The following is a 25,247-nucleotide window of genomic DNA, read 5'->3' as shown; positions in this document are numbered from 1 at the left end:
AACGCCGCCTCGGACGTGTACGTCTCTTACATTCTAGAAAGCCATGCGTTTCTCTACATGTTTTGACGTACCCAACCACATACCTGCCTTGTAACATTGCGCATTGACGAAACCTGACGGTCCCATTTTCGGGGGCGTGGCGAAACAGGAAACAGAAAGATGAACGGGTGACGGATAGATGAGTATGAGAAGTACGAGGTTTTATTCTGCGGGCGTCACTGCGGATGGGTGTCCGCTGTTACCCGGTAATTAAACCTGCATCGTTGTTGGGAACTTTCCGGGACCCTTGCGGGACCCACGAACTAAGTGATTGCTGCGGCTAATCAAGATGCAGGTATGATCGGGTTGCGACATAAACGGGTATTACAATGACTTTCTTTGGAGGTAAATGACGTTGTCCTGTAAGGGAGAGATGACGTGTTCAAAACATTTTTTATGATCAATATAAAACTTGCATTGTGAAAACATGCAAGTTTCAGAACAACCTTTTAAATCAAGGAAAATGATTTGAACGCCAAATACATGTTAGCTAAATTATTTCAGATAGTAAAACACAGTTTTATCTTCGTTAGAGAATCGACAATTTGGGAAGCTCATGATCATCCGGCTAATTAATCTTCTTTTTTTCTCTTTTAAATTGGCCGTCTAACTCAGTCGATAGAGCACAAGGTTCTTATCCTTGTTTTTCAAAAACAAAAACAAAAAGTTTCTTTTGAAAAAGTCTAACACCTAAGATCGACACAAAATTATTTGATTTGATCTTGTTTTATGTAGGTGGACTCTAAAATTTAAGCACCTTGAAAGCATAGCCATAATGAATATATATATATATATATACATTAAGCAACCTCTCATTTTATTGCTCTTTCACCTATAAGAAAATAAGATTAATTTTGTGAAGGATATTTATGCTAACTTATTATTTGTGACAGAATTGATAATATTTTCATCATGATTTATAATATCATATACGGACAATACGATAGAGATGATATATCGATACATCTTAGTGTACCGTATGTCGATATGCTCAGTACGTATTGTATCGATCGATAACTGATGTAATACAAATGGATGATAAATATAGATTTGATAGACTTTGATGTTCTTCCGGTGACTGTAGAGGCCAACAGAAAATTATGACGGAAGTCTCTTTCAGATTGTTCTTATCGCTTTACACACTGCCGAACATAAAAAAATATTTCTTGATAATTCGGATCATAGAAGGAAATTATTATACAAAGAAGCAAATATACAAACATATGTTTCTGTGATGGTTTTGGATAAAATCTAAACAGCAATGTCTCATGGATGACTAGTGACTGACTTGATAAGATGTTGTACATGGTAGGCCAGAATACATATAAGCTACTGAGGGAATGTCTTTGCATCTTTGAGATGGTTTTTGTGCATGCATTAGTTGGCTGTTTATATGTAATGTTAACTTTACTCTTGCACTTAACAATCCATCACCACCATCTGTGTTTTCCCTATCAAGCTTGTATTGATGTTATAAAGATATGCCAAATGTTCTCTCTCTCTCTCTCTCTCTTTCTCTCTCTCTCTTTTCATCTTCTCTCTTTGTTAGCCAACCACATTTTTTCATCCTAACAATTATTATATACATCCTCAAGCAACCGATGGCAAAAACTTCTTTTTTTTTTTTTTTGAGAAATCATTTACTAATATTTTTTTCTGAAGTCTCTTCCCTCTCAGTTTTTTTCCCTACAATGGGGATTTCTCTGTCCCTCTATCTCTGGTTTGGATGGGATTTTCGTAATAGCTTGATGTTCATAAACAACCTGAAATAGATCTTATGTATCTCTCAAACTGGATCGGTTTGAGATTACATGAACTTATCAAGCTCAAGCCAATCACAAGAAATGAAATGTTTGTTTAAACAAGGAAAATGCAACACTTGCATAAGAACTTAAGTTGCCAGTAAAACAAAAGAGAAGAAGATATCAAGACGGAAATATATTTTCCATAAATGCATTCAGCTCCTGATTCCAACAGGTAAGAGGACTGGGCTGATCCATACAGGAAAAGAAGAACTACATATCTTCCAAAATATAATTTATGACTACTAGGCAATATGAGCATATGAAGCAAATAATCTATTTATGACTCTTCATTGATGTCTGGGATGGAGTGGGAGAATAAAGAGGAATGACAGTTGATGGAGAAGGGTTCAAAAGGTAGAGATAGTGCTGTTGACCTGAGTCAATAGATTGGCCCATTGCCACAACAAATATGTTTTTTGACATAACAATCAATAGTTTGAGAGAAAAAAAAAAAGTCATTTTACCTGACCACATGATCATTCTGTTGGGTAACTGCTACATTGTCAATGACAAGATGAGCACCTGGGAATGATGGTCATGCTTTACTTATGAAGTGCTACTGGCTTCAGTATCTGCATCTACCATGCGGGTAGTTGCCGGACACTCAACACCACTTCTAGGAGAAGAAAGGGTTGATGATGAAGATGATGCATCAGGAACTGGGGGGTTTGAGAGCTGAGCTTGCCTCTGTGAATCTCTTCTGAAGCTCAGTGGGTCCAATGGTAGATGTTGGGGATTTTGTGGAACATGAGGCTGTCCCTGGCCCTCATCAGCAAGTCTTCTTAAAATGTCCATAACAGTAGGAAGAAATCTTGTTGACAGCGAGAGAAAGCCAGAGAGCTGCATTTAGATAGTGTCAGAATCATCAGCAGTATAAGGGTAAACGATCTTATCACACTAAATTATCTTGATTTACATTCCTAGTTCCCCGTTGATCTAATGACCTGCTGGTTTGCAGGCACATGACAAAACCCACTTACTGAGGACTCTGCTGTGGTAGGATGGACACCCAGGTTTGCAATGCTGAACAACTTCTGTTTAAACTTTCAGCAATCAGAAAGTCTATAACCTTTCCTTTTTTATTTACCTCAAACCATGCATTTAATGATACTACAAATTCACAGAATTGCATGATACTCTCACAGATATCTTACAGATAACATTTTCATTCAATTTTCAAATACTGTTGTGAGTTTTCAGAGTAATAAAAAAATCAAAGAAGAAATAGGGCTGAATCCTTCTTTCGGAAGAATGGCTGCACATGAAACTTGATAGACAGTAACAGATGGACTTCTTGGTGCAAACAAAAAAATAAAAAAACACTTACAAAAAAATTAGTGTTGTTCAATCAGAATTATTAAGGTGGACTTGCATCATCTAAATTTCTTCACTGCTTGAAGAAAAGATGACTCAAGCCTTTTTGCTCCTATAACAATAAAGATCATCCTACATGCACATGAGGAAGATGTTGATCAAAACCCTTGACATCTTCTAAAGAATTTAAGTGGTTATGAAATTATGCATTCCATAATTGGTTATGAAATGCATCAATTATTAAGTGGTAAAAGTTTCACAAAAAATTAATTGATAAGGCAAATCAATTATGAGAAATAAAATGAGATGATCAAGCAGAGAGACTTGAAATTTTCCAACCTAAGTATTTCCGCAATAACATGTACTCGTATTATGTCAAGGGTGGCATCTTATATGATATTGCTTCTTTCCTTACAGATCATACACACAAGAGATCATATCGGTTAACCAATAGTTGGCCGATGATCTGTTGATGCAAATATAGCGTTATTTGCATGTTGATGTATATAACCAAATTCACGCTCAGCATCTCTGAATGGCGAAGATGGATATAATGTACATATGCATTTGTGTATGTATGTATGAAAACAGTTTTTTTACCAGTTTAATATAATGGCCGATAAGAATTCTGATTGGGTTACCAAAAATTCCTAAAAGCTTAAGCTGTTAGAAAAAGGTCCAATCTAGATTAAACTCCCACACTAATTCTTCAAATTGAGCAAGAAGATGATCAGTCCTGTGAAGTAAATTTCACGAGTTTTGGATGTACTTACAATGCCATTCTGAAACAAAGTCGTAACATCTAGCTGCACCCATAGAGCTTTGAACAGTAGGAAAACAACAAAAATCACCAGCAGGTACAAAGGATTCCTGCTCATCAACAAAAACACAGCAGTGCCAATTTGTACTTCTAAATTTCAAGATTAGATACAGCTTCAGGCAGAAAATGATCATATAAGAAACAATAAACAGAAACAATCACCTCAAAAGCACCATCAATTCATTGAAACCAAGGATTGCAATTGCAAGTATTGCCCATGGAGGAGGTAACACACTGTTACCACGTTTATGTGCTTCCTGACATAACGAAAGCAAATGTAACAAACACAATTACAATACACATTTAGATACCTTGATTAAACATGTGAAGCTGAATCAAGAAAGAAAATTATCATCCAGATCAAGGAGTGCATTTGTCTCAATGTTGCTATGATGAGAATTATAATGTTTCTGATAAATTTTTCATCAATACTTATTCTAGTACAAATACAATCTAGTACAACAAGACAAATAACTATGCTAGGCTGCTAGCAATTAAAATGCTTCTACGTTGTTTGCAGCCTATATTCACAAGTTCTTCTAAAGAAATCAGCAGAGTAGCAGGGGCCTATGAGGGAATAACATATCTATCGGAACTCTTATTTTATTCAAATTATTAGACTTGATTTACAACTGATATGAACTTAAGGTAGACTGGCCTGCATACTAATCTAAATGTAATATGATAATGGTCAGAACTAATCAAGTCATCAGAATTCTTTCTTCACTTCAACTTAAGTGGAACTGAAATGGTCCAAGGAAAGAAGAATTCAGAATAAAATTGCTAGTTATAGTCATGAGAAGAATAAAAATTGCAATAATAATTTAAAAAAGACAGTAATATACTAATATGTACCTGTGCAGATATTGCTTGTGTGACAGAATATTCAGTCTCTGTCTTAAATTGTCTCCATAAAGATTTGCATTGCACAGGAGTGATCAATGTGTTTGATGGAGAAACCTGGTCCAAGTATACATCAAAGCCTGTCTAACACTCTTAAATTGATTTTCTGTACAAGCCCACAGCAGGATGAATTTCAAAAGTACCTCTTCCCATGTGCTTGAGGCAAGTGGATCTGTTGATGTTACAGGCTTCATTTCTTGTGCAATTGGAGCATCCATAAGTGTTGATAAAAGACTGGACTCAATCTTGTCTGGATTTTCATCCAAACGTATAGCAGCCATAACAGACAAAAGTTTCAAAGCCTGCATCATGATCATATTAAACAGATACTGAAAGTTCAAAACTTATAGCAAAAGGATAAGAGCCACTAAAAAAGGAAGGTACTTCAGCACGGGCATTCTTTGTGATCTTCCGCACATCTTCCTTTCCTGTCCAGACTCTAGGCATGGAGTCCTTGTCTTGGCTAAACACTGCTGAGAACCTGGAAAAAATGCATCATAAAATCTGAAGAAACATGTGAAATCTATGGCATGAGAAACTACAGATTTAATGGTTACCTATCCTTCATTCTAATCAAAACCTTGCCAGCTTCTTCTCTAGCTTTCTTTTCCACTACACTTCTTGCAAATTCCTTTAGATTCATGATCTTTTCATCAAAAGCAACTTTGTCCAGTTCAAATCCAGAAAGGGAAGATGAGAATTCAGAGAGGGCATTCTCAGCCTCATGCTTATAAAGATTTCTTATTGATGCCCAAGTATCCTTCCCAGCAGCTTCAAATAAACACTCCACAGGTTCAGCAAGTGATTCTGTTAGCTTTGCCTGTACAGCAATGAATCATAAAAACATCATCCTAAAAGGGGCTCTGCCAAATATACATACATACATACAAACACACATACATACATAACACTGTTGAAATTTGCAACATAGAGTAAAAGGGATGCTTGACCTCATAACGCCTAGTCAATTCAGACATTTTTGCATTCTGAACAGAATGTGCATGAGCATCAATATCACGAGAAAGCTTCTCTCGAACTCTGGAAGCATCCCAGTCAGCCTGACTTAATGCAGCATCTGAAGAAAAAGCTCAATTTATCTGGTTCCAATTTATCTTGTATTGGCAAATTGAAAAGATAGTATATTTTTGCTTTGATTACATAAGTAAATAGAAAATGCATAGCATTTGCTTAAATAAAAAAAGAGTATAATTTAAATTGAAATGAACATGATCCTAAAGAAACGTGCTAGTCAATCAAAGAACACAAAGAAAGCACTTGCGAATCAGACAGTTGTATGCTAGTATCAATGTGACTCGAATTTCATCTAGAATTTTCCTGCAAACTCACTATGTCAATAATTCACAGAGGAAATTGTTGTATGTTGTCATGACCCAGATTGATGAGTTAACTAACCCATTAACTTATTGAGCCTAAACCACTAGTATTTAGTGAGGTAATTTTCCTCTGCTCTCAAAATTTTGGTTTGTTTGAATGCAAAGTTGCAAACGATTGTACTTGTTTTCGATTTTAATCAGCGAAGTTTCATTTAACAAAAAAAGGAAAAAAACACAAGAAGGCAATATGTGCTATCTGACAATGCTTCTGGATTCACTAGTCATCTTGTCTCACTAACATCCAGGTTAAATAAGCTCACTTGTCTTTTAATTTCTTCTATGAATATGTTATTTTTTAATTTTATTATAATATGAAATTTATATGTAAAAAGAACATACCCGGTGCATTAGGCTCTCACCAATGTAAGAGTCGAGAAGAGACAATATATGCAGCCTTACCTCTAAATATAAAGAAGTTATTTCCATGACTCGAATCCTAGTTTTCTAGTTGACAAAGGAGCAACCTTTTGTACCAACAGCTATGTTATTTTTATGTCTAAATGAGATATTTTGAATCATCAAAATTATCATTGGAAATAGCATGCATGTACATCCTTTTCAGTTGATTTAGGAAAGGGAATGTATATCTTATTCTAAGGTATCTACTTTTCACTATCAACACTATGTACTATCAGTATTGGAGAAACCAAGCTCAATAAGCTAATTAAGCATTAGAATCTTATATAAATAAATAAAATAACAATAGAATATATTGCTATCATTCTTACTATTAACACTATACTGTTGTAGATTTTAAGTGCCACTCTATGGCAGCTGGCACATGTAGTACAAGCATAATAACAGCATGGCATTTTATCAATTCGTGCATTATCAAAAGCGTGCCTATAACTTTACTTTAACATGTGGAATATGTTGATTTGTCTTGGTAGGCATATTATTGAAAAATTCTTACGCCACAAAATATATAACTTATTCAAGAACTATTTCTTTCCAAAATGGTAATTCATAATTTGGTAGGTTTACTAAAATTATGTTGTAACTCCCACATAGGCAGAAGCATATTTAAAAGGTAGCTGAAAACAATCTACATCCAAATCCATTTAAGTGGCATCGATGCTGAGTAGTCCGGTCCAAATGCAAATATGACACTTATTTCTACATAAGCTAGTAGAAAGGGTCACCGCAAAGGTTTTCCTCATGCATTTTCTTCATTAAAAAAGATATGGAAAAGGGAAACTTCTGCAACATTTATTTCAAAAGTGAAGATGCCACAAACATTTCATTATCAAACAAACCAGAAATTCTAAGATAGATGAAAGTGGTTGTAGAAATCTAACAAGCATTTTCTTGCTAAATGAAAATCAGATCATATGTACATATAACTAGAACATAAAAAATAAGATAATAAATCCCTCTAAGTTATTTCAATTATCTGAGTGTGATCCTTTCTCACGGAGACTCTACGAAAGAATAGACAAAATATAAACTATCAGGAGTCGCATTAAGATCAATTGGTCAACTGACTCTTGAAATGTCACGTTTCAACTGTACTAGAGTTTTAGAAGAATACCTGCACATCCTTGATCAAATTCCAATATGGAAGTCTGGCTACATTCACGAACAGATGATGCAAAACCTTTCCTACTCTTTAGTGCATCTTCCATATCATTTTTAAATTTTTCCAGAAATTTTGTACGTAAATGTCCCAGTAATGCTTGGTAAGTAGGATGCACAAGCTGCAAAGAATAAAAACAATGAACATAATATATCAACTCAAAGATAAATAAATGTCTCGCATGGATGATTTTGAAATAGTGTACGATAGTCATAGCAAGAGAATATTTTTAACTGGTGACTTCAGCATTATTTCTCAATAAAAAACATAAATGCATAATTAAGACAAACCAATAACATATTTTATGTTCTTTTCAAATCTGATCGTCCTCATACAAAATAGTTACAATGGCCTTCAGTAGAAGAGATAGAAAAGTAAACCTTCATATCAGTCTCTTACTAGATTTCAAAATTCTAACTTATTTGTTCAGCCTTGTAGTAATGTCAGCATTGGTAATGAAACAAACTTCAAAACCGTTCAACAATAATCTAATTATTTAAAACCCAATTCTCAAGACAAAATTATGTTTCAATAGGAACTTCTTTGTCAGAAGAACACCACCAAGAATTGAAAGCTATGGGTATTATAATTTTATAATAAAATGAAGTAGGAACAAGACCACATTTTCATAACCAAGAGTCACACTCCCAGTCTGGTCAACAACTTTCAGATATAGGCTTATGTTGATCAAGCAGCATCTTGTCATTTCATCTAAATTTTAAATGTTTCATTTACAATTATGCAAGACAATTATGTAACAGTTTTGCAAGACAATTATGTTCTCCCCTCATACTCAAATATATTTATCCCATGAGATTCATAAAATTCTCTAATTGACTTTGTCCACAATGTTATTAGAGAATACTAGGGTCTAATTTTTTCTACCTTTCACCCTTAATGTTTTGAATGACTTATGAGAAGTCAATTCATGGGATCTTAACAAATAAAGCTCACATACATCCAATTGCAAGTATGTTATCAGATTTCTTTTATATTTTTGCAAAATATGTAGTAAGCAAATAAATCATATTTGTATAAGCTTTCTGATTCTACACAATGAATATATATAACTTGTCTCTTGATGCTTCTTTTCTCACCTCGATCCTCCAAGTAAAAAGTTTTACATGCCTCTACAAATATAGAATATTTGTAGCATACAATCATAAATGTTTATGAGTTAAAGGCATTGGGAGGCAAGGTTCTGAATACCGTACCGTATCGATATACTGATCAACTGTTGGTATAAGTTGTATCGAGCGTACCGACACACAATATACTAAGGTGTACTAGTGTACCGCCTATACCGATTGGTACGGTACGATATTGCAAACTATGTTGGGAGGATTCATCTTTCTTGTTGTGATCTAGACATTATGGTTGAGTGGATTATTGAAACCATTAATACAAAACTATGAACAAGAATTACCATTCAAACCAAAATTCCCACCAAGATTTGAAATACTCACATGTTGTTAAGTTTTCATAGGTCTTCAGATAAACTCTAACAAATGTTTGGTCTATATCTGTGCCCTATTATCATGGACTATTTATGGTGAAGATGTTCAATGCAAGGTTCGCAATACCGTATCGTACCAGCATTTCGACGTTCGCTCGGTACGGTACGGAACGATATACCGAGCGGTATACCGCTTGGTATATATATATATATATATATATATATATATATATATATATATATATATATATATATATATATATATATATATATATATATATATATATATATATATATATATATATATATATATATATATATATATATATATATAACTTGACAACGTCGCCTCTCTCTTCTCGCAGGCGGTATATATATAAAAATTAATATATATATATATATATATATATATACATATATGTATGTATATATACATATATATATATATATATACATATATATACATATATATATAATCCGAAATAGGCGCCTCGACAACGTCGCCGAAAAAGGTGACATCGCGTTGCCTCGGCGACGTCGCGTCGCCTTTTTCTAAAATATTTATATATAAATATATAAATAAATATATATATATATAATTTTATTATTATTTTTCGTTCCGTCCGGTAGCGGGCGGTCCGCATACTGGTATGCCGTCGGACCGGTACGTACCGCCCATATCGGGCGGTATCATTCGGTATTGCCTACCTTACTTCAATATAATGCTCATGATTTTTTGTTTTGTTCATATCTATGTAAGGGGCCTGCAATAGAATTGGCAAACCCATTTTGATTAGGTTTTGTGCCCTTTTTGGCTTGTAAGTGCAGATTGTGTGTAGTCATCACACGGAAGCAAAACTGTCCAAAAACAAAGCCTCTAGGCTATAGCTTGGTGAAATTTCTTAGTAAAAAATAGCTCAAAAACGCCAACCATATCAAACCCCTGGAATCCCCAAGTGGCATATGCCTAAATAGGGCTCCAGGGTATTATTTAGGGATGGTTTATCACATGGTTCCATGGTAGTGTCGCACATGGTTCACCTTACCAGTTTGTACCGATGTACCGACACACGATATGATAGGGTGTACCGATAGACTAGTACGTACTGCCTATAACGATCCCCTATTGGACCGGTACGCACCGCCCATACTGAGCAGTACATCATGGTACGACGAACCTTGGTGTCACATAGGCACTTGTTCTTGGGAACTTTTATACATGATAAACTATCTTAGACCGTTTGTCGTGCGACCATTTAAAACTTGCGAAGTCCATCTTTGTATTATACTATTCTTATCAAGTGTTTGCTTTAATGTCAGCTTATGGATCCAGTGTTTATGCTTTGGCAGAGCAACAACGATAGTTTTCCCATGCACTTGTTTGTTTTCTAACTCGTTTTATCTTTTATAGATCCTTAGGGACCGTGCAAGATTAAGAGAGGCTGAGCCTTTGTAGATAGACATGCAAAGGCATCGCATGGCTTAGGCAAAACAAACTAAGTTCCTAACACTTTGAATACAGAACAGTAATGAAGCCATGTTTCCTATTCTTTTTCTCTCTCTCTAGACCAGTTTAGAACTAAGTGAGTTTTGGAAAGGGCCATAATCCAACAATTAAAAGCCTAAAATATGTAAATCAAATTGGTCTTCCTTGGTTTTAATCCTTCTAAGTTGCAAGGTTAGACCCAATCTTGTGCATAGATGGATAGAAAATTCAGGAATAACTTAGGGATTGTTTGGATTAACAGTCAATCATAAAAATACATTCAAATTTATTCAATTACTATGGTGACATCTTCTAGATTTATGCTTCATGTCAAAAATATGTGATGGATAAAGAATCAGATGATAATTATGATCTGAATTCAAAAGTTTTGGGAGCTGAAGTATTAGATTTTAGCAAATAACTAGTATCTAAAAGGATATAACAGAATGAGATAGAAACCATCTGAGTAAATTACATTGTGAAACCCAATTTCTTTATCCATGTGCATAAATCAGTTTACTGTTCCTCCATAATTAAGTAGATGACAAGAACAGAACATAATAAGAAAGGTCAGAATAATTAAAAAAGCAATCACATAAGCTCAGGAACCCTATATTAAAAAAGTTAAAAATAGTGGCAACATCGACTTAAACCCAGCTGTACCAAGTGAAGATAGTGATTTCATCGCCTCCTATGAGAAACAAAAATAATTATCTAAATCTTTTCTGCATCCAATCTATATTTTTCCTCAATATAATAAAATTTCTTTCTTTTTCATCTTGATATCAGCTCCTTCCATATATTCAAGCAAATAACTTGTACTTGTAGTACTTTTACTCTTCATCATATAAGTTATAAGATTGCCGAAATAGTCCTTCCCGCTGAAAACAAGTCCTTACAGCCTAAGGGCTTTTATATGGATAAAAAATATTTTTGTTCAAATTTGATACAGTTCAAAGCAAGGTTCGCAATACCGTACCGTACCGATATTTCGACCTAGGCTCGGTATCAGTATGGTACGGTGTACCGAGCGGTATACCCAGGTGTACCAAGCATTGTACTGCTACTATAACAGTGCACTACAACAGTAAACTGTACTGTTGCAGTGTTACAGTGTACTGCAACAGTGCAATGTACTGCTACAGTACTACAGTGTACTGCTACAGTCAGACCGGTAGCGGGCGGTCCGCATACCATTGGCCTGTCGGACCGGTACATACCACCCGTACCGGGCGGTACGATTCAGTATGGCAGACCTTGGTTCAAAGTCAAACAATTCAGTTCTAGATTTGTAAATATTATTTCAAGTTTTCAACTTTGCAAATTTCAAACTAAGCTAATTATGTTGTAAATTGTAATTGCATTGATAAGCCATAACATTATCCACAATGTTGCTATATAGATGCTACATGCTAGAGTGACATCTGATAACAATTGACTACATTCCTAATATATGTTTCACCCAGAATTGACTACATTCCTAATACACAGATAATAAGAGACAATTGTATCTTGAGTAAGAAACTGTGGTTGATATTTCACCATAGAAAAATAAAATTTTGTGAGGACGAGTAGGGTAGAAAATTATCTCACATGCAAAGCTTTAGATTCTAATTGCTTCCTTTTTGCAGTCCTAACACCTTCGTCAAAGTAGATTGCTTCCATGTCATACCTAGATGGCATGGAATTAAATATTTCCTCGACAAAAATTTACTGTTCAAAATAAACTAAAATGATTCTGATTCAAGCAACAGCATAAATGTAACGTTCCAGCTGGATTAACAAATCCAAACACAAATATAGGGAGCATATACAAACTGAGTGCACGATGAGGAACAAAAATTAAAATAAGCAATTATTTTGACCACTCAGATTCAATTCTAGAAATGCATATACTCAAACATCCCTAAATCACTATCAAACCTGATATAATTAAATTCCTCTAATACAAAACATGTATATAGCAATAAAGCAAGAAATTCATTGGTTAAAAAACAAAAAAAGTTGTGTTTTTATTATGTCAGACATAGCAAAGCTAATTTGTTCTTGTTAAACCACAAAAGAATTTAATAGAATATTTATAAATTTTATGAAGGCAATGAATGTTTAAGTATGTCAGTTCTATGCATACTCACTCCAAATCTGGGTGATTAATGAGTGAAAAGTTGGGAAAGATTTTACGGTGTGATCTTAACTCAGATATCTACAATAGCCTGATGATTTCATAGGATAATCAAAATCTTGTCTTAAATTTGTATATATTATAGCCCTGATATTGCAAGTTATCTTTCAATAATAATACATTAACCATATTTATGCAATCATATGTGCAAACAAATTTTCACATTGTCCTTCATAAAAGGGCATAATATAATAACAGCAATGTTACTGATACTCTGTCGTTGTATCAGTTGTGTATAAGCAATGCTTTGAAGTAGATAAGATTTAATGCACCAATTTATTTTAGCATTAAACAGATCTATGGAAACAGGAAAGACAAACATTTTTTTCCTCTCGGTTCTCATAGAGATTAAGGGTTGTTAGTCATAAACTAGCTGCATATGGATTGCCCAAATTCACACTACCCATAAAACCTTAAACTCAGACGGAGCTTTCTTTGTCATAGAAGAACCTTCCTTTATGCACCTACCAATCAAGAGATATCGAAATAATTTTTTAACTATTGGGTGGTATTCACATGTAAAGGTGTGATGCTAACAGAAACCTGTTTTGCCCACATACAGTAGAGGCCATGTGGACATGCAATATGCACTGGAATTTGTGTTGTGCTTATGTAGATTCCTTTAGGCCCTATTTCTGTCATTTGTCATGTCATATTATCATTGTGCCAAATCAAAACTTTTTTCTTCTATAAATCATCAAATTTATTTCTCACTATTTATGCAATAAAAATGTATTAATCCTCTTCTAGTATGATGTAAATCATGAAAAAGGCATTTTTATCAGAAACTGTGTTTTTAATATGATTGATTAATGGACCTATAATCTATATGATGGAAAAAAACCCTTAGTACATTGTCTTACAAAATGAACCATGAAGTGCAATCAGTCTACATCACGAATGGGCTGTATGAAGATCCATAAAAAGAAAAGTGAGACAATCGTATTCAATTATTCATGAAGTATAGGTGTATTTGTGTACTTCTTAGAGTAAATAAATGAAACTAAAAGAGAAGCAATTTAAGATGTATTACTCTGACATATAAGCATCAAGAATAGATCCAAGTTTTTTCCCAAAGCCAGAAACAGGACCAGACTGAACAGCCTCTTCCAGCTCTAACCATCTCTGAAGCACTAAAATATCAGAATTTTATGGACAAATCTAAGTCGGATGAAGACATAGTTATTAAAATTTACGATTGATGTCACCTCATCAGAAGTTAAATGGCTGAGCTTCTCATTCGCAATCTCTTCACAACGAACTGTAGCAACCATTACCTAGGAAATTCAATGAAGTACAAAAGAACTAAGAAGATAAACTAAAGAGCTTGTTGCTTCACAAGTACATATATGTTTAAAGATTGCATTTAATTTCTTCACTAGTCAATTGCTTCAGTAGTACAAGAGTAATACATTCCTATGCTCCCATATTTGACGACACATTTCTCAATTGAAGTTTATGATATTTTGTGTTATTCTAATCTGAAGACACTCCTCAATAGGCAGAATTCTTGTCATTTTGACATATAATTATATCTGGAAAGATGAAGATCTACAGAAGCTTTTTAATAATTATTTATTTAAGCAAAATTTCACTCCAGATATCATGTACCTTATGAGCAGGAAGGTCAAGATCCTTATTTTCTCTTATAACTTTCCAAATCTGTTGTGCACTAAAGGAAAATCCTGAAGCAGGAACAACACCTCTTCTGTCACCTGCAAGTCCTCCTGGGGCAATTGAATGGACAAACCGCTGCTTAAGTTCTGCAACCTGTAATGTGAAACATTCTCAACAACATTTTCCAGTTCATCTATAGAATACACATATAGACACATGCATTATATGGACACATGCGCATACATATATGTATACTTATCAATTTCAGTAAAAATATACATATAGAATTATAGATACAGATTACAAGTATAAAGATGAATTTATGTCCTATCTTGTATTGTAAAAAATTTTAAGTAGGATGATCAGCAAAATTCCAGATAAACTTGATGTCCAGACTCTAGATATTAGTAAATACTAAGTGAAAGCTGGTAGTGTTAGCGGAAAAGTTATTTACACCAAGCTGCATAAGGAAAACCAAGATTAGATATTGCTCGAATATATTCTGATCACTAAATACCTGATTCTCAAATTGTACTTCCTTCTCTTCATAACTAGATAATGCTGTCACCTCCAACTTTTCAGGAGAAACAAAGGAATCAGAAACATATAAGTCAACATTATTTCACAAAATCATAATGCTTTGGCAGGAAGAAACATACATTAAAGAATTCACTGAGTGTGGTGTTCTTTTGAGCATCAGGCCTAGAAACAGAATCCCATATCTGCGAACAATAGCATAGATAAGGGAAAAAAGCTACAATATGTAAAGAAAAGCAGATTACACACCTTCTGTATATCTTCCCTCAGAACTGGCTCTAGATGTTCCAATGGCGTCTACAAGTAATACCAACAGTCAGCAATTACAATGAACTATGAGATATACCAGAAATACAGGAATTAATTAAGGTATTGCCATCATTGACCAGAAAACTTAGGAAAATATAACAGGAAAGATTTGCGGGTCACACCTTTGTCTTGTCACGGATAACAAAGAGTAATGTGGTCTTGCGAGGACTGAACAAACGCATCATGACCTACAAGAGGCGCACAAAGGCACACAATTGTCATACTTAAGTCTATGCTGGCCTTAGCAAACGAAAACACAATACCTGAAATACTGTTTTTAACAATGGCTTGTTAGCAGCTTGCTCCCGGCCAATATCATGGCACCACCTAGATGAATCGAATTTACGAAGGTAAGATTTAGAAGATCAAAAATGAATTATTTAAGTTGGACCTGTGACAATCTCATATGAATAAGAAAATGCTCAGAAGTCACAATTATGACTCACATATTTATCAAAACAATGTCTGATATTGCCAGTGCAAAAAGTGCACTTTGCTTCTCAAAAGCAGTATCATCCTGAAATGAAGACACTAATGCTTGTTGTGATTATTGCACATACTAATGCTTAACGAACTGAAAATACACAGTCCTCTCAAAGTTGATAGTTGAAACAATACCCATGTTTAAGAATAGAATCAAGAAAATAATCTGAATCCCATAAAATAATTAAAAAGCATTGAAATGATGTAATTCATGAGGATGAGCCCTACGAAAGATAATGCAACTAATTTGCATCCACTACACAAACACTTAATCTTTGTGTAAGAGAATTTTTGCATTAAGCTGCTAAGTCAAAAGAAGGAAGAACAAAACGACTAGTAGGTGTATTAGCCAAGATAATACGACAACTTAAAATAATGTATTTCTTGTATGCCATGTGCAACTTGTGATATATTCACTGAAATATGCCATATTCCATATTAGCAACTTGAATCATGAAGAAAAACATGCCATTTATTAATTTAAAAATATTTCATGAGGAATATTCTGAAAAAGATTTACAAGACAAAGTTTAGCACTGCTTGGTGTATGGAAATTCTCAAAAGCAGAGCTTCATTTCACAAAATTCAGTTAGCTATTTAGTAATACACACGCACACAAAGGTGCTATAACAAATAAGTACCAAATTTTATTCAATAAAAAAATAAAATCAACTTATATGTTTTCAATTAAACAAATCTCAGCGAGTCTCTAAAAGCATATCACATGTAATATTCAGTAACATACTCAAAATGATTGTTTTTTTAGGAATGAGAATGAAAATAGCCTAATAGGATTAGCCCTCTCTCTCTCTGTATATAGCAGTGTGGGAAGCAATCGGATTTGCAGATTTGAACCAAACGAGTGGAAGTTTTGCAGACTTGACATCTAAGGAGTGCTAGTGACAGTCTCAGGTTACAAGAGACTACAAAGTAGTGGGTCTAGAGAGTGGATCTCTTCAGTTGTATCGTTAATTGGATTGATCCTATTTTCATATCAAAGCCATTGCAAAGATGGACCCACCATTTTTTATGTGATAAGATCTGATCCCAATTGGATCCCTATAAAAACTGAATAGAATGTCTAATCCATGGGGAGAAGAAAATATAAATAGAAAACTAAATAGGAAAAGAAGAAAAGAAAATGAAGTTTATGACTTTAAATACAACAAAAAAGTTCAATTAAAGATACCAGTCAAATATTCATAGAATATCATCACTAAAGACCTATATTCAAAGACACCAAGGTTTGACATATTGCTCGAAATAGTATGAAATGAGTGGTACGTACTGGCCTGCCAGTTGACCGATATGCAGACCAACCCATTTCAGACAATATGCTGAAATATGGTCCCATTATCGATCTATATAGGTATAATGTATCAGTCGATATGGTAAAACTTGGCTTGTATCAAACGATATAGGTCGGTACCAACTGGAATTTGATTAACTGACCCAAATCATGCCTAGTTTGACCCCAGTGGTCAAATTGACCATTGGGGCCTCTTTTAGGGCTTTAAATCCCCCTCCCTTCCCTCTCTTTCATTCACTCTCTCATTCTCTCTCTTTTCTGATACTCTTACTTGTGATTAAAGTTCCTAATCGGCTGATCTAAGATCAATAGAAGCAACTTGACAAAGTTGTTCCCTGACGAATCCGAAACCTCCTTATAACCTACTCATTTATGGCTTAGATACACCTTATTCTTATCTAAATAAAATTTATGTACCAACAGATTAGGAAAAAAATCCCCAAAAATGATTTTTTCTATTTTTCAGTCATTTTTCAGCCTTTTTTTTTCAAATTATATATATATCAACGTACTAACACATGGTACACCCGCACTGACCAATATGTACTGTTCTACCCAGGGACCAACACCACCAGTCAACATGGCCCAATGCTCCTTGCTAGACACCAAATAATATCAAAATAATACCAAAATCCTAAACCCCTCCAAGTTTTGCTATCATTCTATCCATCATGGAGAGCACTTCCATGAATGCTCTAACATGCTTAAGTCAAGCTTTTAAATACTGATTGTACTATTTAGTACAGACTGGTATATAATGATTTCATGGCTAATCAATCAGTACAGGGACTGTAGTTCATCCTGGCATACCATCCAGTAAGGCTATTTTATAGAGCACACAATAGAGCAAGATGATTGTTACCAAACTATACTGTCAATAAAACCACAGCCAGCTACTAGCCGCTTCAATAGCAGCTATTGACAGCATTCAATAGCCGTCAATGAGCCTCAATAGCACCAGCTTCTCTTCTCTTCCTCCCTTACTCCTCTATAGTGGCCTCCGTCTTAGCCTCCTCAGTCCCCCACCTTAACTTCGTGTAGATCATACCTGTACCTTACCGGTCTATCTACCAATTGGTATTGGCACCAGACTGAAATTTTAAACCTTCCCTTAATTATAAAAATCTAGTATTTTTTCCTCCAGTTGATATATAGAAGTTTAATGATCCTTTTGTAGTGCAGAATTACTGGATTATCATATCTGCAACCACATGCAGACTTGATATCCTTGTTATGATCTATTAATTCTTCTGATCTCCTATGAAATGTAGAATTGGGAATGTATTGCAAATGCAACAACGCATATACAATTCTACCATTATTCTTAGTGTACTGTTGCCCTGCCATTACTGATCCTAGGTTAGCACAAATACTATACAGTAATGTTCTTTAATCACAAGTCAAGTAATCTAGTGACTCAGTCATTTGCATAAAGTTGGTCTTTCAGCAGCAATGATTGCCAGTTTATGTATGCAAATTCATTCCAAGCTTTGGTGTAGTGGAGGATATCTGACTAAAGCTCCATAATGAAATTAATTAATTCCTAAGTTATGTCGGTAATAATTACTTTTTTCAATTAAAATTACATTTTAAAGATTTCAGGAGCATACCACTATTGACTAAAACAGTATTCTAGTTTGTAAGAATGGAAATTTAAGACTAAATATGTCTAGCCCAAGAATACCATGTTTCAGTCATTTTGTTGCAAAAATTTCTTCTTGAAAACTGCAACATGATAAAATTATAATCAATTATTGAAATGAATTTTTAGTTGAGGCAGTTAAGTTGGGGTAAAATTCAAGACCAATAGATTTGTAAAAAATGTGCAAACCTAAGGAAATCTTAAATGATTTTGTATCATTTACCTCTCCTCTTTCCCTTCCATCTGTACCCTCCAAATCCATGACAACTGTGCAAGGATCTATGCCAACACACTTCGCTAACCAGATACCTTTAGTAGTTTGACTCCTAATAAGAAAAATGAGAAAAGTTATATATCTGGACAATCGAGTACGTAAAAACAATGCCGTGTATTCTCAAACATGAAGGAAGCAGCAGTACCTTCCACGTAAAGCATCCATTTCCCTGAAGTCAGTTTGAAAGAGACGGTTAAGTAAAGTGCTTTTCCCTGCTTGAAAAGAAAGATCATAAGAAATCTTTTGTCCAGCATGTCAAGCATTTTTCAACCAAACCAAGATATAGGACAAAAAGAAACATACATCACCATAAACCTACATTTTTTTGGGTCTGCTACATATTTATTATAATGATACACATTAATAGACCAGAATGAATATACCTAGTATATCTATGCTTTGGCTTATCATAATTGTATTCCTGTGTATGTCAATGGATGGTGAGCGTGAACAGACACATATGAAAATACATAAGAATGTTGTGCACATGCATGCATCCACATATATTTTTATCTTGCTAAGGAACCGTAATTTCAGAGAGAAGTACATGATCCATATCATGTAGATACTGAAGTCAAACGTTCTGTAGGTTCCCATTAAATCAACAAAGCAAATACTGTATGACATTTCAAAGCATCATTCTTTTTCAAATGCATTCTAGTTTTGCTTTTACCTGTAAAACACAAATCATACTAGTTCCTTTGCTTCTGGTCGTAGTATTCATTTTTGCTTTCTCAATATATTTGTTTGATTCTTTATGTTTTAGTGAACCGGTACGCTGTAAATGGAGATCAACAATATGGAATCTAGAATCTGTGAGTCCATCATGTCTTCTTCCATTAACAACATAATTGTAGGACATTTACATCTTATGAAATAGTTTATAAGCACTCTGACGTGTCTTCCTAGATCCACTCATGATTAAGAGGTTATTTTCAAGTCACAAAAAAGAGACAAGATCCACTTTGTTCAACCAAAATTAAATTCTGGGGTCTTGGAAGGTAGAACTAGTGGTGGGGCAATGCAAGAGTCCTGTCGGTTAAGGGTGTGGAAAGCGTCAATAGACATAGTTTTATCCATGGAACACAGAGACTTTTATGAATGCTGATCAACTAGACTGCAAAAGGACAACCACATCATGGCTCCAAGGATTCCCCTTTTGAAAGCAATAACACGTTTCTATAAATTTACTAACCTAACATCAAGGTTCCTACCAATGTAGGGTTTGAAAAGATTAGTGCATATAGTCTTACCCTTGCAAGCAGAGGGATTTTTCTATGATTTGAATCATTATCAAGGTGCAACCTTATCGTGGTCCTGAGGATCGCCCTTTTGAAAGTTAAAACTCATCCAACGAATAATTTGACGTCTAGCCCAATGGTTGAAGCTGATTAACTCATCTACTTAAAAGGAGAAAATTAAACATTTGACTCAAAAACAGGAGTATCACTTTCCCAAATAAAATTTAAAAAGGAGGGTGGCCAGCACGCCAAACTTTGATCAAAGTCATGTATTTTCATTATGTTTCGTAAGATCAAAACCCTAACTACTAGCCGCCAAGGGAAACGAAAGAGATTTGACGGGATCAGCTAACCGCTGCTTTGGGGTCCCATGATGGAGACAACGGCATAGGAGAGGCCGCACTCGGCGAGCTTAGTGGCCTTCATGAAATGCTCCACTCCGGGGAAGTTGAACTCGCCGTCCCCATCGATGAGTTGGACCGAGCGAATCTCCTCGCCCATTCTCCGACAGCGCTACGACGACGGCAAAGAACAATGACCGGCAGAAATCGAGAGACAGAGAAAGAGAGAGGTAAGAGACGATCGAAGCAACTCGATCTGGGGGCTCTCAGAAAGCGTCGTGATGTGTGGGGAGGAGAGGCAAGGAGAGGAGAGGAGGGATGGAAGGCTTCTAATGAGGGCGAGCCAATTCCTGCGGCCGTTGTAGCAGTTACAGACTATATATAGAGGCCCATGTTTGTCCCGTTCAACAGTCCCTTTGGTTTCTATTTGGGCTCCTTTTTTCACCTTTTTTTTTTTTTTTGTCCCTTTACTTAAGCTTTTTTTTTTTCAATATTATTAAGCCTCATAAAAACCTAAAACAAATTACAATTGACTTTTAGTGGTTATTAAATCATATTAATCTATTACTCCTCTTTACTGTGACAAGAGAAGGCATTAAATAATTTTATTTTTCTCAAATAAAAATTTATTGAGTTCATAAAAAAAAATATAATAATTAACATATTATTTATAACCATAAATTCTATAAATTAGTCACTCTTTTAACACAACTCAACTAATTTGATGTTAGTACAATGAATTAATATTGGTTAGCCATTACTTGCTCAATTTACTAAATTTATTAAGTCTCATTTAGAACAAAATTTTGTGGTAACCATGAGTATGTTGATCCATATAATCTTTTATCATTTTTTCAAGACAATTCAATTATTTTGATGAAAATATGAGAGATTTAATATTAGCTAGTGCTTGCTCAATTAAATAAATTCATAAAATAAACCTTTTTTTACCTTAATCATGATCATCTTAATTCTATAATTTTTTTGTCATTCAATAGTTCTTGAATATTTGAATATGGAAAGGTTGCTCAATTTAATAAATAATATATCTAATTTAAATTCAATTTTTATGAGAATTATGATTATCATAAAGTCTATAGCACAGTTTTAATAATAATATCACCCTATAATATTTTTTAAATTTTTAAAAAATAAATAGGTAAAAGTCTCATATCAAATATGATACGCGGAGGCCGAACATTTCCCAAATCACACCCATCTCTCTTCCCTCTCCTCCACTTCTCCCCTAATCACACCAAAAAAAATTCCTCAATTTTGATAATGATTTTCTAAATTTTTTATTATAAAAATATATTAAAATCATATCCTTATGATTCCATAAAAGCTTGAATTAGTTTAATAGAAGTTAGACTAATTTACACTCAAAATTGAACTAAGTTACAATCGATGAGAGTACTAATTTCAAAAAATATCAAAATTTGATAATTAATTATCATAAAATTAATAATAATAATCTTAGAATAATATCCTTGTGGTTCTATGAAAGTTTAGATTGGTAAAGTAGAAATTAACCAAGTTACACTCGAAATCGAAAAAGTTACATTCGATAAAAAATTAATTCAAAAAATTTAAAAATTGATGATTATTTATCATAAAATTTTTAAAAATAGAAAAATGATATTAACCATCTTATAATCATGTCCTAGTTATTTTACATAAATTTGGGTTGTTTTAGTGAAAGTTAATCCAATTACACTCGAAATTGAACTAAATTACACTCGATCACAAAACCTATTCAATTTTTTTTTTAAATTTTGATAATTAATTGTCATAATATCCTCAAATTAAACTAAGATGATTTATATTTTTTATTTTATAAAATTTTCATAATAATTTAATTATCAATTTTGTGATTTATTGAACTATTACTTTGATTGAGTTGTAACATAGTTCAATTTCGAGAATAACTTAGTCAACTTCCACTAAGCCAACTCAAACTTTCACAAAATTACTAAAAAAATGATTATAATGGTATTAATATTATTTTTTAAAAAAAATAATTTAGATAAATAATTATTAAAATTAGAGATTTTTTTGAATAACTCGTAACCGAGTGTAACTTAGTTTGATTTCAAGTGTAACTAAATTAACTTGTGCTAAACCAATTCAAACTTTTACTAAATCACTATGATATGATTTTAAGATGATTAATATTTTTTTTATTTTTAGAATTTTATCATAGTAGAAGAGACACAAGAGGGGGAGGAGGCGAAGATGGATGAGGATGAGATAGGGGAAAGGCAAAAGAGAAGAAAGCAAAGATAAATGGGTAGAGGGTGGAGGGGAAGAATGAGGAGGAAAGGTAGAAGGTGAATGAGAAGGAGGAGGAATGAGACAAGGGATGAGGAGGTGAAGGAAGATGAGGGAGAGGGGGTGGAGGTGAAGGATGAGGATGAGGTTTCATTAAATTAGCTCAATTTCAAATGGTCTAGAAACAAGTGGTTCAATTAGCTTCCTATGCGACTAGTAATCCTAGAGTTACTCACACTCGACCATACATACTTTCATTCTTCCCATATAACTTTTGACTTATGGTAGAATTTAGATACAATTAACCTATTGCCATCATCATCATCATCACTTATTGCAGTGTCATTGTCTTTCAAACTCATAGCGGGATATGCGATCTTTCAAGAGGACATGCTCCCGTCATATGCAATAAATAGAGGAGAAAAGGACGAGAAGAATTGTCGCTATGCACTGATGACTCAAGGGTGTGTTGACCACGTATCCCGTCATATGCAGAGATAATGTCTCCCAAAGCTTTTGGCTAAGCCATCACCTACTGAAGGAAGCTTCCTCAGTGTTGACCACACGGAAAAAGAGAGAGAGAGACAGCTTGTGTGTTGAGCCGTCGGGATCCGACGTAGATGCATGGATATGTGGAAGTCAATATAAATGACATTTGAGGTACCTAATCAATTTCATCTGTTCTTAATTCAGCATGCATGCCGGGGTAATCGCTTCTATAAATACCCTATCTCATCTCTCTCTGAGAGTGCGCTGTAAGAAGAGCTTCCTACCGAGCTTGCCAATGGTGAGAAAGATACAAGAGAGAGAGAGAGATGGATTAACGTTTTCCCAGGAGAGGAGTTGACATGGTTTGTGTGTGTTTGTGATGGATGCAGGCAGGAGTGATCAAGGTGGGGTCATGGGGAGGGAACAAAGGGGCTCACTGGGACATGGGACCTGCTTCCCGCATCACAAGGGTGCAGATTTATGCTGGGTTGATCGTCGACTCCATTAAGGTTTGGTACGTCGTTGACGGCACGCCCAACGTAACGTGCCGGCACGGAGGCTCCGGCAGCAACCCCCACCAGGCACCCCTGCTCTCTCTCTCTCTCTCTCTCTCTCTCTCTCTCCAGAAGATGTGAAATAAAAGAGGAACACGAGAAGAAAGGAAAGTTTAAGCTACTAGTAAAAATATATTACTCTTAACATCTCTTCTTCTCATATGCAAGAAGATCAAATTACATTCAACACCGGACACAATCGAAAGAAGTAGATATATGATAGGAACTCGTTCCTTATGATAAATATTTTGATTATCTGACTCTTTAACCCACTCTTTTCATCTTGCAGTTTCAACTCCGGGAGGGAGAATACATCAAATGTATCTCAGGCCATGTCAAAGACTTCCGTGGAACTCGATGCGTATCCCAACTCACCTTTGTCACTAATCTGAGGAAGACACACGGTCCATTCGGACAGGGTGGTGGGGTCGCTTTCTCCGTTCCTGTCGCCGAGGGTAGGATCATCGGCTTCTTTGGAAATGCAGAGAAGTATCTTAATGCGCTCGGGATCTACTTGAAGCCTAATTAATCGTACCTTATGTGGTACGTGTCGGAATCATCTTCATGGAGTTTGGATGTTTGTTGGATACTCCAATTAATAAATGATGTCATTTGTGATTCAAGATTCATCATGATGTATCACTCGATACGAGCAATACTTATCGATCCGATAAGAAATCGGTACGAGTGGTAATGATCCCATATATCATATGTCGATATACTTACTATAGTTTGATACGTACCTAATATTTTATGTCAATAGATTATATATATATATATATATATCTCGAAGTATTAAATTTATATTTTTATTGATAGAATCGATAATGTGAGAAAAAAATGAGATTAAATTTTTTTAATTGTATAAATATAAAAAATTAATATAAAATTTAAAAAGTATAGAAACACTAATTACAGGAGGAATAAACTATAATTAAAAGGTTAGAAATTTAATTTCATCATTTTTTTCAGCGTGCACACATCACCAAATAATGAGTAGTGATGAATCTTATTACCACTTAATCTCGGAGTGTTCTATGTCACCGTTGTTGCGTCTTCAACAAGCCAACCCATTGGTCTTTATGCTCTCTCTACTCCACCTTCTTCTTCGTCGTACTATGCTTGGAGGATATGTTTCTCTCTTAGTTGTTCTATGAATTCGATGGACATGCAAGTGTCACGTTTTGAGTTTTCTATGACAGGCC

At 34.5% G+C, this 25,247-nt stretch overlaps 1 protein-coding gene and 1 long non-coding RNA gene across 2 annotated transcripts; one reads left to right on the top strand and one right to left on the bottom strand.

The window, feature by feature from the left end:
• Positions 1 to 1,964: 1,964 nt before the first annotated feature.
• LOC135677051 (protein ROOT HAIR DEFECTIVE 3-like) lies at positions 1,965 to 21,098 on the bottom strand. Its single transcript, XM_065188917.1, has 22 exons — positions 20,741 to 21,098; positions 19,292 to 19,358; positions 19,096 to 19,198; positions 15,885 to 15,955; positions 15,702 to 15,765; positions 15,561 to 15,626; positions 15,379 to 15,426; positions 15,252 to 15,314; positions 15,110 to 15,166; positions 14,587 to 14,745; positions 14,184 to 14,252; positions 14,009 to 14,100; positions 12,387 to 12,465; positions 7,807 to 7,972; positions 5,832 to 5,956; positions 5,439 to 5,701; positions 5,266 to 5,362; positions 5,025 to 5,183; positions 4,834 to 4,938; positions 4,141 to 4,235; positions 3,932 to 4,028; positions 1,965 to 2,684 (listed from the first exon to the last, which is right to left on the bottom strand). The coding sequence occupies exons 1-22, from the start codon at positions 20,886 to 20,888 to the stop codon at positions 2,391 to 2,393; spliced, it is 2,487 nt and encodes an 828-aa protein (XP_065044989.1). The 5' UTR covers positions 20,889 to 21,098; the 3' UTR covers positions 1,965 to 2,390.
• A 2,600-nt stretch (positions 21,099 to 23,698) lies between these two features.
• LOC135677850 (uncharacterized) lies at positions 23,699 to 24,665 on the top strand. The gene is made up of 3 exons (XR_010514760.1): positions 23,699 to 23,786; positions 23,878 to 24,069; positions 24,332 to 24,665. It is a non-coding gene; the product is annotated as an uncharacterized LOC135677850 (long non-coding RNA).
• The last annotated feature ends 582 nt before the right edge of the window (positions 24,666 to 25,247 follow it).

The sequence above is a fragment of the Musa acuminata genome, chromosome BXJ1-6, assembly GCF_036884655.1.
Source record: "Musa acuminata AAA Group cultivar baxijiao chromosome BXJ1-6, Cavendish_Baxijiao_AAA, whole genome shotgun sequence".
Classification (NCBI taxonomy): domain Eukaryota; kingdom Viridiplantae; phylum Streptophyta; class Magnoliopsida; order Zingiberales; family Musaceae; genus Musa; species Musa acuminata.
Note: the sequence above shows the minus strand (reverse complement) of the source record. Positions and strands in the feature narration are given on the sequence as shown.